The sequence below is a fragment of the Schistocerca gregaria genome, chromosome 1, assembly GCF_023897955.1.
Source record: "Schistocerca gregaria isolate iqSchGreg1 chromosome 1, iqSchGreg1.2, whole genome shotgun sequence".
In the NCBI taxonomy this organism is placed as follows: Eukaryota; Metazoa; Arthropoda; class Insecta; order Orthoptera; family Acrididae; genus Schistocerca; species Schistocerca gregaria.
In genome coordinates this window covers 524,629,543-524,643,352 of record NC_064920.1, presented here as the reverse complement: position 1 = coordinate 524,643,352, position 13,810 = coordinate 524,629,543, and the positions used below count along the sequence as shown (strand labels likewise).

Sequence of the window (13,810 nt, the reverse complement as noted above, 5' to 3'; positions counted from 1 at the left end):
ATTTGGCAATTCCAGCAGGACAATGCGACGCCCCACACGTCCAGAATATCTAAAGTGTTACTCCAGGAGCTCTCTTCTAAGTTAAACACCTGCGCTGGCCACCAAACTCCCAGACGAGCATTATTGAGCAGACCTGGAATCCCTTGTAACATGCTGTTCAAAAGATATCTCAACCCTCTCGTACTCTTACGGATTTATGGACAGTCCTGAAGGATTCAAGGTGTCATTTCTCTCCAGCACAACTCCCGATATTAGTCGAGTCAATGCCATGTCGTGTTGTGGCACTTTTGAGTGCTCACCGAGCCCCTGCACGATATTAGGCAGCTGCACGATTTTCTTTGGCTCTTCATTGTATATATGTCACATTCGGTTTTTGTAGAAACTTAGGTTGCTTAAGGATTTTATTTATCAGCTAACAGACCAATACATAACCATGCAACATTTAATTAATAATTTTATTAACAAACTATATGTTTACACAATGTATACAGTGAAATTCCTTGTGTTGTTGATGGGGTCTTCAGTCCAAAGACTGGATTGAGGCAGCTGTCCATGCTACTCTACCCTGTGCAAGACACTTCATCTCTGAGTAACTACTGCAACCTGCATCCTTCTGAATCTGCTTACTGTATTCATCTCTAGCTGTCCCCCTACGACTTTTTCACCCCCTCACCCCGTGACCCCCGCCCCTTCCCCCCAACGCTTTCCTCCCATACCAAATTGGTGAGCCCTTGATGCCTCAGAACGTGGCCTACCAGCTGATCCCTTCTTCTAGTCAGATTGACCCACAAATTTCTCTTCTCCCCATATCCATTCACGTGATGAACCCATCAAATATTCAGCATTCTTCTGCAGTATCAAGTTTCAAAAACTTCTGTTCTCTTTTTGTCAATGCAATCAATCATCCATGTTTCATTTCCATACATGGCTCCACTCAACACAAATACTTTCAGAAAGGAGTTCCTGACACTTAAATATACACTTGATGTTAACAAATATCTCTTCTTCAGAAACGCTTTTGTTGCTATTGCCAGTCTACATCTCATATACCCTGTACTTCGACCATCATCAGTTATTTTGCCGCCCAAATAGAAAAACTAATCTAATACTCGATTTGTCTCCTTTCCTAATATAATACCAGCAGCATCACGTGATTTAATTCGACAACATTACATTGCTTTTGTTCATCTTCATCTTATATCCTCCTTTCAAGTCACTGTCCATTCCGTTCAACAGCTCTTCCAAGTCCTTTTCTGTCTCGACAGAACTACAATGTTATCGGCAAAACTCGGATGTTTATTTCTTCTCCTTGGACTTTAGATCGTACTCCAAATGTTTCTTTTGCTTCCTTTACTGTTAGCTCAATATACAGATTGAATGAGATCAGGGAAAGGCTACAGCTCTGTGTCATTGGCTTCTCAACCACTGCTTCCCTTTCGTGCCCTCGACTCTTATAACTGGCAGCTGGTTTCTGTACAAACTGTAAATAATCTTTCGCTCCCTGTATTTTTCGCATGGAACCTCTCGAATTTGGAAGATAGTATTCCAGTCAACATTGTCAAAAGCGTTCTCTATGTCTACAAATGCTATAAACGTAGATTTGCTTTTCCCTACTCAATATCCTATCAGAGGTCGTAGGGTCAATACTGCCTCTACTGTCCTACATTTCTTGCGATCCAAACTGATCTTCCCCGAGGTCAGCTTCCTCCAATTTTTCCATCCTTCTTTAAAGAATTTGTGTTAGTATTTTGCAACAGTGACTTATTAAACTGATAATTCGGTAACTTCTATACTTCTCAGAGCCTGCTTTCTTTTAAATTTGAATTATTATATTCTTCTTGAAGTCTGAGGATATTTTGCTTCTCTCATACGTCTTGTTCACCAGGAGGAAGAGTTCTGTCATGGGGGGCTCTCCCAAGGCTATCAGTAGCTCCAACGGAATTATGTCTACTCCTGGGTTCTTTTTTCGACTTTATCAGATTCTGCATGCACTATCCTATCTCCCTTCTCATCTTCCTCTGCGTCCTCTAGTCCCATAATATTACCGTCAAGTACATCTCCATTATATAGATCTTCTATTATTCCTTTCATTTTTCTGCTTTCACTTCTTTGCTTAGGGCTGGTTTTCCATCTGTGGTCTTTTCTCCAATGTCTCTTTAATTCTCCTGTAGGCAGAATCTATTTTACTCCTAGTGATAAATGCCTCCATATCTTTACAACTATCCTTTAGCTATTCCAGCTTATTAATCATTGTGTACTTCCTGTCGATGTTATTTTTAAACTTTTGTATTTTCTATCGTCTGCTTCATTTATTTACCTTTTATACTCCCTCCTTTCATCGACTGAATACAATATTCTGTGTTGCCCAATGATTTCCACTAGCCCTCGCCCTTTTACCTACTTTTTCCTCTGCTGCCTTTACTATTTCATCTTTCAAAGCTATCCATTCTTCTTCTGCTGTCTTCCTTTCCCCTGGTCTAGGCAATCGTTCCGTAATGCTCCCTCTGAAACTCTCTACAACATCTGGTTCTTTTAGTTTAGTCAAGTCACATCTTAAGTGCTCGCCTTTTTTTGCAGATTGTTCAGTTTTAATCTGCATTTCATAACCACTAAATTGTGGTCAGCGTCAACATTTGCCACTGGATATGTCTTACAATATAAAACATGATTCCGAATCTCTGTCATACCATTGTATAATAAGTCTGGAACCTTCTAGTGTCTCCAGGTACATAAAGTTCTCTCGCGATTCTTAAACCAAGTTGTGATTCTTAAACCAAGCTGTGATTAAATTATGCTCTGTGTAAAATTCTACCTAATGGCTTCCTCTAACGTTCCCTTCTCCTAGCCCATATTCACCTACAATTTTTCTTCCTTATCTTCGTTTTCCTGCTATCGAATTCCAGTCCTCCAAGACTATTAAATTTTCGTCGCCCTTAACTTTCTTAATAACTCCTTTTATTTCGTCGTACATTTCCTCACTCTCCTCATCTGCGGAGATAGTTGGCATATAAACTTGTCTCCTGTGGCGGTTGTGGGTGCGGCCTTCGTGTCCATCTCGGTTACAATATTGTATTCACTGCACTGTTCATATTAGCTTATGCGCATTCCAGTTTTCTTATTCATTGTTAAACGTAGTCCTGTATACCCCAATTTCATTTTGCATTTACAGCCCTGTATTCATATGATCAGAAGTCCAGCTCCTCCTCCCACCCAATTTCACTAATTCTCACTTTATCTAACCTATTCATTTTCATTTTTAAATTTTTTAACCTATATGGCCGATTAAGGGATTTGACAAATCACACGACGATTCGTAAAACGCCAGTTCACTTTCTCCTGAAAACGACTTACCCCTGAGTAGTTTCCGCCCTGTGATCCGAACGGGGTACTATTTTACCTCCAGAATATTTTTCCCAAGAGGATGCCGTCATTATTTAGCCATACGGTAGATTTGCATGCCCTCGGGAAAATTTACGGCTGTAGTTTCCCCTTGCTTTCAGCTGTTGGCAGTACCAGCAAAGCCACACCGTTTGGGTTGATGTTATAACGCCAGAGCATTCAATCATCCTCACTCTTGCCCATTCAACTACTGAAAAGGCTGCCGCCCCACTTCAGGAAACGCATGTTTGTCTGGCCTCTCAGCAGATACCCCTCCATTGTGGTTGCACGCAAAGTTCGGCTGTCTGTATCACTAAGGCAGGCAAGCGTCCCTACCAACGGCATGGTATATGGTTCGTGGGGGTTAGGGTGAGGGGGGAATTCTTTATGGTTTACTATATGGAATTCTGTTTTAAGTCCGTGACAATGGATGTAATGTTGGTTTTATCAAGTGATTAGCGTAAATTCACTTACACGCATATAGAGCATTATTCTTGATTCTTATTATGTTTTAAATCTGTCTTTGTATTTACATGGTTGGTAAGTATTGGACGCTGTAATAACCGTTTATGCATGTGGCTTGTGTACTGAGCCAACGAAACTGGTTGCTGTATAACAAAATACCATCTAACCGATAGTTGCAGTTGTTTCATTTTATTGAGTAAGAAAACAGCTGAAGTCCCACAGACCATCGATCACTCGATCACATGGATAGACATACAGAAACTTGAAAAATACTCCAGCGATGCATTCAGCTTCTGCTCGCTGGTAGCAGATACGTTACAGTAGCTCCCACCTGCCACATGACCTCATGAGTGCTGCAAGTGCTGAGGCCACACCGTTCTTATCACAATTCAGTTTTCTCTTATTTAAAGAATAGGCGTTCAACATTTCTTTTCCATAATCAGCAGCATGGTTAAAATGAACACATACCACCATATCAAAAAAAGGGTTTAAAGAAACTTAAATAGTTTGGTAGTGTTTCTTCACGGCAGTCAGTTGTAGTTGACATCCAATGGCCGAGTGCACTAACGCCGACTAAAAGTTAACCATAGTACAGTCGGCAAGTAATGCTTTTCACTGCCAAATTCTAGTCCACCGACCTTGATGGAAATTAGACGAGAGCTCTGACAGCATTCAAGTTTCACCGTGGCTCCGGTCCAGTTTTCTGGTAACGAACAGGATCTTGTAAGCATATGGCACTAAAATAACGGCGCTTTTCGATGCATCTTATTTATAAGATGAATCCAGAAAACCCATTAATTTAAAAGTCAAAACTACTAGAGGAAGCATTAGATTGTGCTTCCCTATGCGGCACCAATGCCTGATTTTGACCAACATGGGAACCACACGACAATCAGAGTCTTGCAGTTTTTTTATATTTATAATATGTGACACTCGAAACTTAAATACACCTCTCCCAAAGAAGTTCGAAGCAAATCTTAAAAATGCTCCAGTAAATTGACTTATAAGTTTTCCCAGCATGTTTAATACGCTAAAATAAGGACCGAATGTTTTTCGACAAGCAGTGTATAGCTGCGATACCATGCTTACTCGCTGCCTGGGGATCTTGGGTTCGATTCCCGGCGGATTCATATTTTTAAACTAAGATGTACGTTCTATGCATTTTTGTGGAGAGTAAGATACGAAAAGATAGAAAAAACTTATTTCTTGTTTTTTAATCATACAACATTGAACAATAATCTAATATAGATCAGTAATTAAGAATTTTTGTTTGCTATTAAAACTGGATATATGGTGTGCAGCACATAGCTGGAAGAAAGAAAAAGCACATTTTTCATAAAAATTATAATTAATTGTGTTAATTAGATTATATTTGACGAATTTTATGTATAAATGATGTAGGTTTTTGAACTGAACCGACCAAAATATAAAAAATAATGAACGAAATGAGACTCTGCACATTTCTTCTTTTATACTTTAGGCATAAATTGCTTTACTTTCAAGAACTGATGCGTTCTCATCGACCAGTTTGAGAATTACATCCAACATTCACCTCATACTTCGAAAAATTTTGTACTGTTCTCCTGTTTTCCATTTCGCCAAACATGAACGAACGGACTAGAAGCCAGGTGTAAACGCGATTTCGCTTGCTGGGGAAGTGAGGGCAAGTGACGACGGCATTACTCACCACCGATTGTCTGAAACAACTTAGGTATGTAGGCGGCCGTCTGCAAATTTATGCCTCTTTTAATGTCTTTGCACTTACAGAGCACCTCCCATTGCAATCTACGGAGTAAGCCACAACCAAATGGACAGTTGGTTGACGACGGTTTTCTGACTGTTGATTAACAAACATTTTGAATGCTGTTTACTTTTAACAGTGATCACGGGACCTCGGTTATCTTGGTTTTTTTTTTTATTGCTGCTGGTACACTCGGGCAAAAGTCTGGCATTCTAGATATCATTACCTTTTTCATACTCCTCGTAGGTATTAGATCTTTGGTTTAATACCACTGCATATTCTCAACGTTCACAGCCATGCCACCTACGGCAATGACACACTTGAAGCTCCCATGTAAGGCTCCCATGTATTAATAGGCTTCAGTTATATGATTTTTTACGGTTATTTATGTATATGATTGAACTTTTATATCTCACGTCCATAGGTTCTGGATTGACTATGTGTTTGTATCAACACTGTGTAAATGACCTTCTACACTAACGGACGTAAAGTGTATAATTCAGTTTCTTACATTCCTCTGCCCTTCTGCTAATGGTTTGTTCTGCTTTTTCGATTTTCTTGTCCTATTTAATATTCTGCTCTGGTGTGTTTCTCATTGTAAGTCTTATTAAGCTGTATACTACCTGGCTGAAAAAAATTCCCGTCGGCACATATCGGCTGTAGATAAAATTCATGTCTTTAAATGTACGAGTACTAATACACTGTGCCAACCAACAGTGCCTGTTGTGACAATACACACGTCAGCACTTATTTATTTGTTTCATCACTCGTGTGGTGGGCTTAGAGGCCAGCCGTAGTCTTGAAATACATATGTTGGCTCCACAGCACGTAGATTCAGTGCATCTGTGCAAGCTATATTAGTAAACTGGCTGACGTTGTCATCAATGACACTCTGGTATTGTATAACATGTTAAAATAACTCTTGGTAAAAGTTTCTATAATTTTGCTTGCGGTGGCGTTTCTTAGTGAGTATATCCAAGTGTAACGAGACAACAAATCTATCGTTACTAGACTATATTCCACACACCCACTAGATCCCGGCAGAAGGCCAGAAGATCCACAGAGACTCTTTTCCTAGGCTACACTGTGTGCATGAAATCCTTGTGCTGCACTGTTACTGTTTTCATCATCTGGCTCAATTAACAACTTCTGACTATAATGGAGAACCAACAATCTAGCCATATCTTGCGCACAACTTTCAGGTTATGAAATGCCTGTATCTGAGATGGGTATAGCATATTGCAGTTTATTGTTCAGAGATATGTACTCTCAATTCCTCTCTATTTTCGCTTTCCTGTGGTATAACATCTTATCTTGTATAAAATGATGAGTCCTGATCTTTGATTCAATAAAACTATTACACTAAGTTTTTATTAGTATCAATTTCTCATTGTTCATTCTGCACTCCTAGTGTTCTTTAATACCTACAGTACCGTTCCTTTGTGCACGAGCCCTTTTAGCACACAAATTTATAATTCTGCACGTCTTGAGGTGTGGGTTGATTTTATAGACCTAATGGCAAGCGTGAAAGAGCACGAGGCTCTATCTGTTGTGTGCCCGACGCATATTGTAGGCCACAATCAAATTCTTGGAGAGCAAGCATCCATCTCATTAATCAACAGCGGCGCAGCGTACTTGTCAACGTAAACGACATAGCTTTTAATCGGATAAGGCGATACCTTAACTTTCCAAAAACTATAGTCATCATCTTTTTTTCCATTTCGAAACCTTCTTTTCTCCTGCCCGATTTACATAAAACTTCCAGAAGCCTTTGTCTTTATCACTTCTCTAGAAACTCTTCCTGATGATACAACTGGAGCCACAGTCAGTAATCCGACGCCTTACATCCTATGTAAAGGCTTTTGTCATCTCATGGGGTGACAATGTTGCTGCTCTATACAATATTTTTTTAAAAAATTGCCATGTATTTCGCTATCCAAGCCAACACTTCGTTTTTATTTAATAGTCTGTGTAGTGCCTCACTGTTCAAGAGTTGTCAATCGTCGAAGCGTTACTATAAACCACAGATACCAAGGAAGAAATTGAAAGAATTTGTGAATGACAACTCCTTCTACTCCACAGAGGAATTTTTTGATATAAAATAAGACAAAAACGAAAAAACCAAACAAAAAATTTATAAAAAAATATGAAAAACAAAAAAATGAAGTTGCTGTATTAACTTAATTATGATGTTAAATTAAATTAATTATGTCATTTATTGGAAAATTTGACTCGTTCCACATCATTACGAAATATCGTATTCATGATCCATAGGCCTAGTATTAATCTAATCTAATCTAATCTAATCAACTGTTTCCGGTATTTTGGTATCTGACAGTAACACATAGACATCAGCTTGTCTGTGTGATGAGCGATTCTTCCCTGATTCCTGTTTCGTTCCACGAAAACCATGTCTAGCATCCATGAGTGCATACATTTCAAATACCTCTTTCAGCATCTTCATGTGGTGCTTCTCGATCTTGCTATCTATCAAAATACCGTCCTAATATAGCGTAATCTTCTTCAGTAATTTCCTCCCCAAACGCGGTCCAGCTTCCTAATGAACGCCAAGAAAGACATATTTCAGAAAAAATGCAACGGAATATACAGACAACATCGTCCATCATATAAAAAGGCACAGTATGTTTTGGATTTTGGTTCTATTAAGACTGGATTGCATCCTGAATTTAAATTTATACTTGTAAAGATATTCGCTCGCCTGAGCTTTCATATAATTTCATACATATTTGCTAGGCGATCTCTTTCTAGTTGGAATACTTTGTCAGCTTCTCGAGTGTTCAGAAGGAGCCTCACGTCGCCATTCTTCTTTGCCACAACGATCAGAAGGCTGGTATATTGACTACGAGTACTTTTTGTAATACCTAGTGCCTAGTGCAACTGTTCCTGTACGACTTCTTTCCTTTCCTGAGGTGTTTCATAATGCAGACTAAAATTTGACTATGGGATTTTATCTTCAACCTTTAAGTTGGTCACTTGATTACTGATGATTTCTTTGCAAATATTTCTCTGTGTTTTCCTGTTAATTCTGTCAACTGTTCTCACTGTTCGGGTTACCCTGCCTCAGTTAGTGTCCTTCTTAATTACTTCTTCTACTCCGTCTTCAGACGATACTACATGGTATCTCCGGGAAGAACTTGGTATCCTGTCTACCGTCGTTCCTACAAAAAATGGCACTGTTTTCTCTTACTCTTTTCCGTAGAACTTTATTTACTTTCCTCTACACCTTATTTCTGTATAGTGCTCCATAGACGAATCAGTTCATGTGATATACCTCGTCTCGTACGTCGACATCCAGATGTTAATTATTTTTGCAAATTGCCCCACAGCGTCTTTTATCTTAAACTGTTAACCGGTACATTCGGTTTTACAGTTCTAGATTTTCGTAGAAATTTGTGTACGTTACTTACTTTTAAACGTAACTGACTTCCCAAATCAACGTTGTTTTCCGACCATATATTTTTACCTCCACAATAGGCACTATTATTGGCGTATCACTCAGTATAATATTTTACTTTACCAGTTCATTTTTCGCCTCTTAATTTCTCTGTCTTTATAACACAGATATATCACGTGCTGTGATAGACCATCATACACATCCATGCCCGATGCTGGGTTACCTCTATTGGTTCCGCAACATTTGTTTCAAGTGAGTTATCCCTGAAGCTACTGTTCATTTTCTACTCGTTCGTTGGCGACCGGTTTCCCACCATTTCTCAGCCGCCATGCATCGTATGGGGTTTTTCACGAGCCGCGTCCTTCTTTTTTCCCATCCCTCTACTCCTTGATTTTCATGGTATCTGAAGTTATAAGAACTGTGTCCTTGTCCTCTGGTTCCCATTTTCTCGCCTTTCTTATGGATCATTGTGCATTTATGGCCTTTTTTATGGGTCATGGTGCATCTGTGGTGAAGGTTGTAGGTCTTTGAATATGAGTGGTGTTTTCTTTACTTCTTTTATATGTTTTATTTTTATATCTTCCTGGATTTTCTTAATCCATTTTGTAACTAGATATTCTTGGTATGGATTGCTTTTGCTGTTGAGTTATTATTAACTGTTCTAGTGGTAGTCTACTTCATCTTTAATACATGTATCACAGGGCTACTGGTTTTTGAGACTAATTGGTTCGATGACTGTTGTAGTATCGTGTCTTTTATTGTACTTTTCATGTAAATCATCAGTGTGTGTTGCTTATTTCACTTTCTGATGTTTATAAAGTTTCAAATGGCTCTGAGCACTATGGGACTTAACATCTGACGTCATCAGTCCCCTAGAACTTAGAACTACTTAAACCTAACGAACCTAAGACCATCATACATATCCATGCCCGATGCTGGGTTCGAGCCTCCAACCGTAGTGGTCACGCGATTCCAAACTGAAGCTCGTAGAACCACTCGGCCATACCGACTGGCTGATTCTTATACCTTGGAGTTTTATTTATTTTCTTTGTTCTCTGGCTAAGCTGAACTTTGTGATTTGTTAGTGTGTTTACCCCTATGTGTGGTTGATCTTCCTTCATTTGTGGTTTGTGTACCAAGCAGATGATGCCATCCACGTATTTCCGTGACGATATGAGATTATACTTTCCATTTTTGTTTTGAGAAATACTCTTTCTCGTAGTTTGTTCATGAAAAAAAATCTGCTGATTTCCTTGAAAGAGGACATCTCTTTGGCAATCCACCGTCCTGTAAATAGAGTTCTCTATTACATTCGAAACAATTTTCATGTCTGATAACGAGCAGGAGTGTGCTTATTTCTGAGATGCGTTCCTGTGGTAAGTAACTGTGAACACCTAGGTATTTTTGTAGTACCTTGATTACTTATTTTCTCACCGTTTGTGACTGTACTGTCATTTTGTGGTTTGTACTGTTGTGTGTACTTGTTAAACTTATATCTGGGGTGGGTGAATTTCGGTGTTTTTCTGTAATTTACGACAAATGTCATGGGAGAAGTATACCTACGGAGCTTGCGGAATACAGTAAATATATCTTAGTGAAACACTGTGCTTAGTATTGTGCTTGTGAAATCACGCACGCGTGTTGCCTATTTGTTGTCGCATGTTGTGTGGCAAGAGGAGATGGTTCAAATGGCTCTGAGCACTAAGGGGACTTAACATCTGAGGTCATCAGTCCCCAAGAACTTAGAACTACTTAAACCTAACTAACCTAAGGACATCACACACATCCATGCCCGAGGCAGGATTTGAAACAGCGACCGAAGCAGTCGCGCGGTTCCGGACTGAATTGCCTAGAAACTCTCGGCCACCTCGGCCGACGGCAAGAGGAGAGACGGGGGATGTGAACCGGCACATGTCGAAACAAATGTATTCAAAAAAGATACATACATATACGTTATCCTCTCAGAAACACATTTTTGCATCGTTTTAAAATACACACCTTTTCTTGCATGTAGGCCAATAAGTGAGCTATGTTCTCCCTATCACACCCCAGTATTTTAACGGCCGTTGGAGACAAAACATCCCTTCAATATTTACCCTATAGCAGCCATTCTCTGTATACCGCTTGGCGGCCAAACACAGTTGTTGTTGCTCGTTGCACCCGCTTTGGTGTAAAGCAAATTGGACCTTCAGATCAAGTGTCACGAAGGTAAGCCCACGCCTCACATTGTCACACCCATCTCGAAGACAGGTTGTATAGCAAGAACGGCAGTCAGCAGAACTTTAAAAAAAACAGATGTTGTATTCAGTACGCTTCAGTAGGAATAGTAAATATTTTACGAAGTGGTAGCACAGACTAATTGGAATAAAAATGCCGTGTAATATGTGTCCAGTTTTAGATATAAAAGAGATAATGCTGTTGGTATGTAACCAAAACAAAATTAAAGCAAAAGCAAATGAGGACGTTCACAGTTAATTTTCAAAAATCAACTCTAGACTTCTCTTGATAACACCATGTGTAGCTCATCTGAGATCGTCATTGCGTTCCTTTATGAGGGCTGCACTACTCATAATCAGAACGATCAAATCTTCTCTTGTGATTACTTCTTCTTCGCAAACTCCTCCTTTCAACCATCTCCACAGGCAAAAATCTAAAGGGGTGAGGTCCAGGGACCTTGGTGGGCAAGAAACGTGTCAAGTCTACCGATCCATTTTCTGGGGAATCTTACGTCTAGACGATGAGTCACCTGATGACTAAAATGTGCAGGAGCCCCATCACACTGGATGGACATACGCATTTTTGTGGACAAAGGAATCTCTTTCTATAATGCTAGAAGCTCATTTTCAAGACAGTGTAAATAATGGGGTCCTGTAAGACGACGCGGTAACACAAAAGGCCCAATCAACTGACTGTCTATCAAATAACACCACACATTTACAGCAAAGCGATCTTGACAACGTGTCTCCACAATGGCATATGGGTTTTCTTCAGCCCACTGATGTGAATTACGAGTGTTATCGATGCCGTCACGAGTGAAAATACTTCATCAGTGGAGAGTAAAAATGGGATTCCCTAGCGATTTCCAAGTAGGCTATTCAGTGACAAAATGCCAATCGTCTGACTTCATCTCCTGCTCGAAGGTGCTGAATGAGCCGTAAATGATGCGGAAGGAACCCGTGCATACGTAACGTCCACCGTACTCTTGTAAGTGGAACACAGATACGTTCAGGAATTCTACATGTTCTTGTTGAAGGACTACGTTCTATCGACTGAATAATGACTACTTCATGCACAGTCTGTTTATTTAAAAATTGTTATGGAATGTGACTACTGGGCGCTGTAACAGTGTCACGCAGTGCATTGATCACACTAGTAAACACTCTTGAATCTGGTAGTCAGCGGTTAGGAAATCATATGCCATAATCTCTAGAGGCAGCAGCAGTTCTATTACAGAACTCATACACAAATACCATATCGACGTGGCCAACAAATCACATTGAAAACTTCAATGTAAAATAAAGAAAATATTTGTAGCTCATAGCAATCCATAGCAACCCCTGTACCGACACACGAAAAGGAAGTGCACTAGACTCAGCTGTATCTCTGTACTCAATAAGAATTGGGCACATGTTGTACGTCATTTTATTGCTATTCGTCTACACTAAAACTAAACTCCACCCGAACAGGCCATGAAGGCCCAACGGTACCAACCGGCCGGCCTGTCATCCTCAGCTCACAGACGTCACTGGATGTAGAGATGGAGGGGCATATGGTCAGCACAACGCACTTCCGGTCGTATCTCAGTTTCTCGGTCAAGTAGCTCCTCAGCATGCCTCACAAGCGCTGAGTGCACGTCGCTTGCCAATAGCTCTCGGTAGAGCGGATGGGCACCATCCAAGTGCTAGCCCAGCAAGACTGCGCTTAACTTCGGTGATCTGACTGGAATTCGTCTCTACTATCAGCTTCTGAAATATTTACCATTGGCCCTGAAACACCCTGTATATTATTTATCAGACAAGTAATGCTTTCTTCTGTGCGGACCGCAAGTCATCACAACTTACACTGGCTTGAATTCTCGCGCGTGCCTTTCGCTGCTGCGCGGCGCTGGGAAGCAGCTCGACTGTGGCATCGCCCATTATAAACTGCAGCTTACCGGCTCGTCGGTGGAGCTTTCCTCTGCATTCAGCCTCCACCCAGGAAGAGCCAACGAGTCACCTCACTCTCAATTCAGGATGATGCTCGCTGGGCGACTGAAGAGCGGCGTCTTGGTACCTGTTGGCCACAGTGGCGGCTACCATCACACATTAATGCCATTTTATGTACTTGTAGCGGCCGACACTGGAGAAAATTCGCACTCTGGACTTTCAGTGTGGCGGACGCAGCTGCATAGGTTGGCTATTGTTTTCTTATGGCTGCTGTAGTGGGTTACTGCACAAGAATAAGTCTTTGTGTAAGCCACATTGAGTTCTATGGGGTTTGATGTTTGTCAGGAGGGCCCCTTTTTGAAGAGTAAGTAACAGTGTTGAGTAGTAAAAATACAGACTAGTTATGATTTGTTTCACTTTCTGAGCTAGTTGGTGCACATGCAAAAGGCCATGTTGTTCATTGTAGGAATACATTCCATTACCGAGCGAGGTGGCGCAGTGGTTAGCACACTGGACTCGCATTCGGGAGGACGACGGTTCAACCCCGCGTCCGGCCATCCTGATTTAGGTTTTCCGTGATTTCCCTAAATCGCTCCAGGCAAATGCCGGGATGGTACCTTCGAAAGGGCACGGCCGACATCCTTCCCTAATCCTATGAGACCGATG

The 13,810-nt window shown here is 40.6% G+C and overlaps 1 protein-coding gene across 1 annotated transcript in view; it reads right to left on the bottom strand.

Annotated features, from left to right (window-relative positions):
• LOC126357197 (odorant receptor Or1-like) overlaps positions 1-13,128 on the bottom strand; it is an 87,014-nt gene extending 73,886 nt beyond the window's left edge. Inside the window, exon 1 of the mRNA XM_050007437.1 lies at positions 13,061-13,128. Within this exon, the coding sequence (XP_049863394.1) occupies positions 13,061-13,128 (68 nt within the window). The remainder of the gene's footprint in view (positions 1-13,060) is intronic.
• Positions 13,129-13,810: the final 682 nt, after the last annotated feature.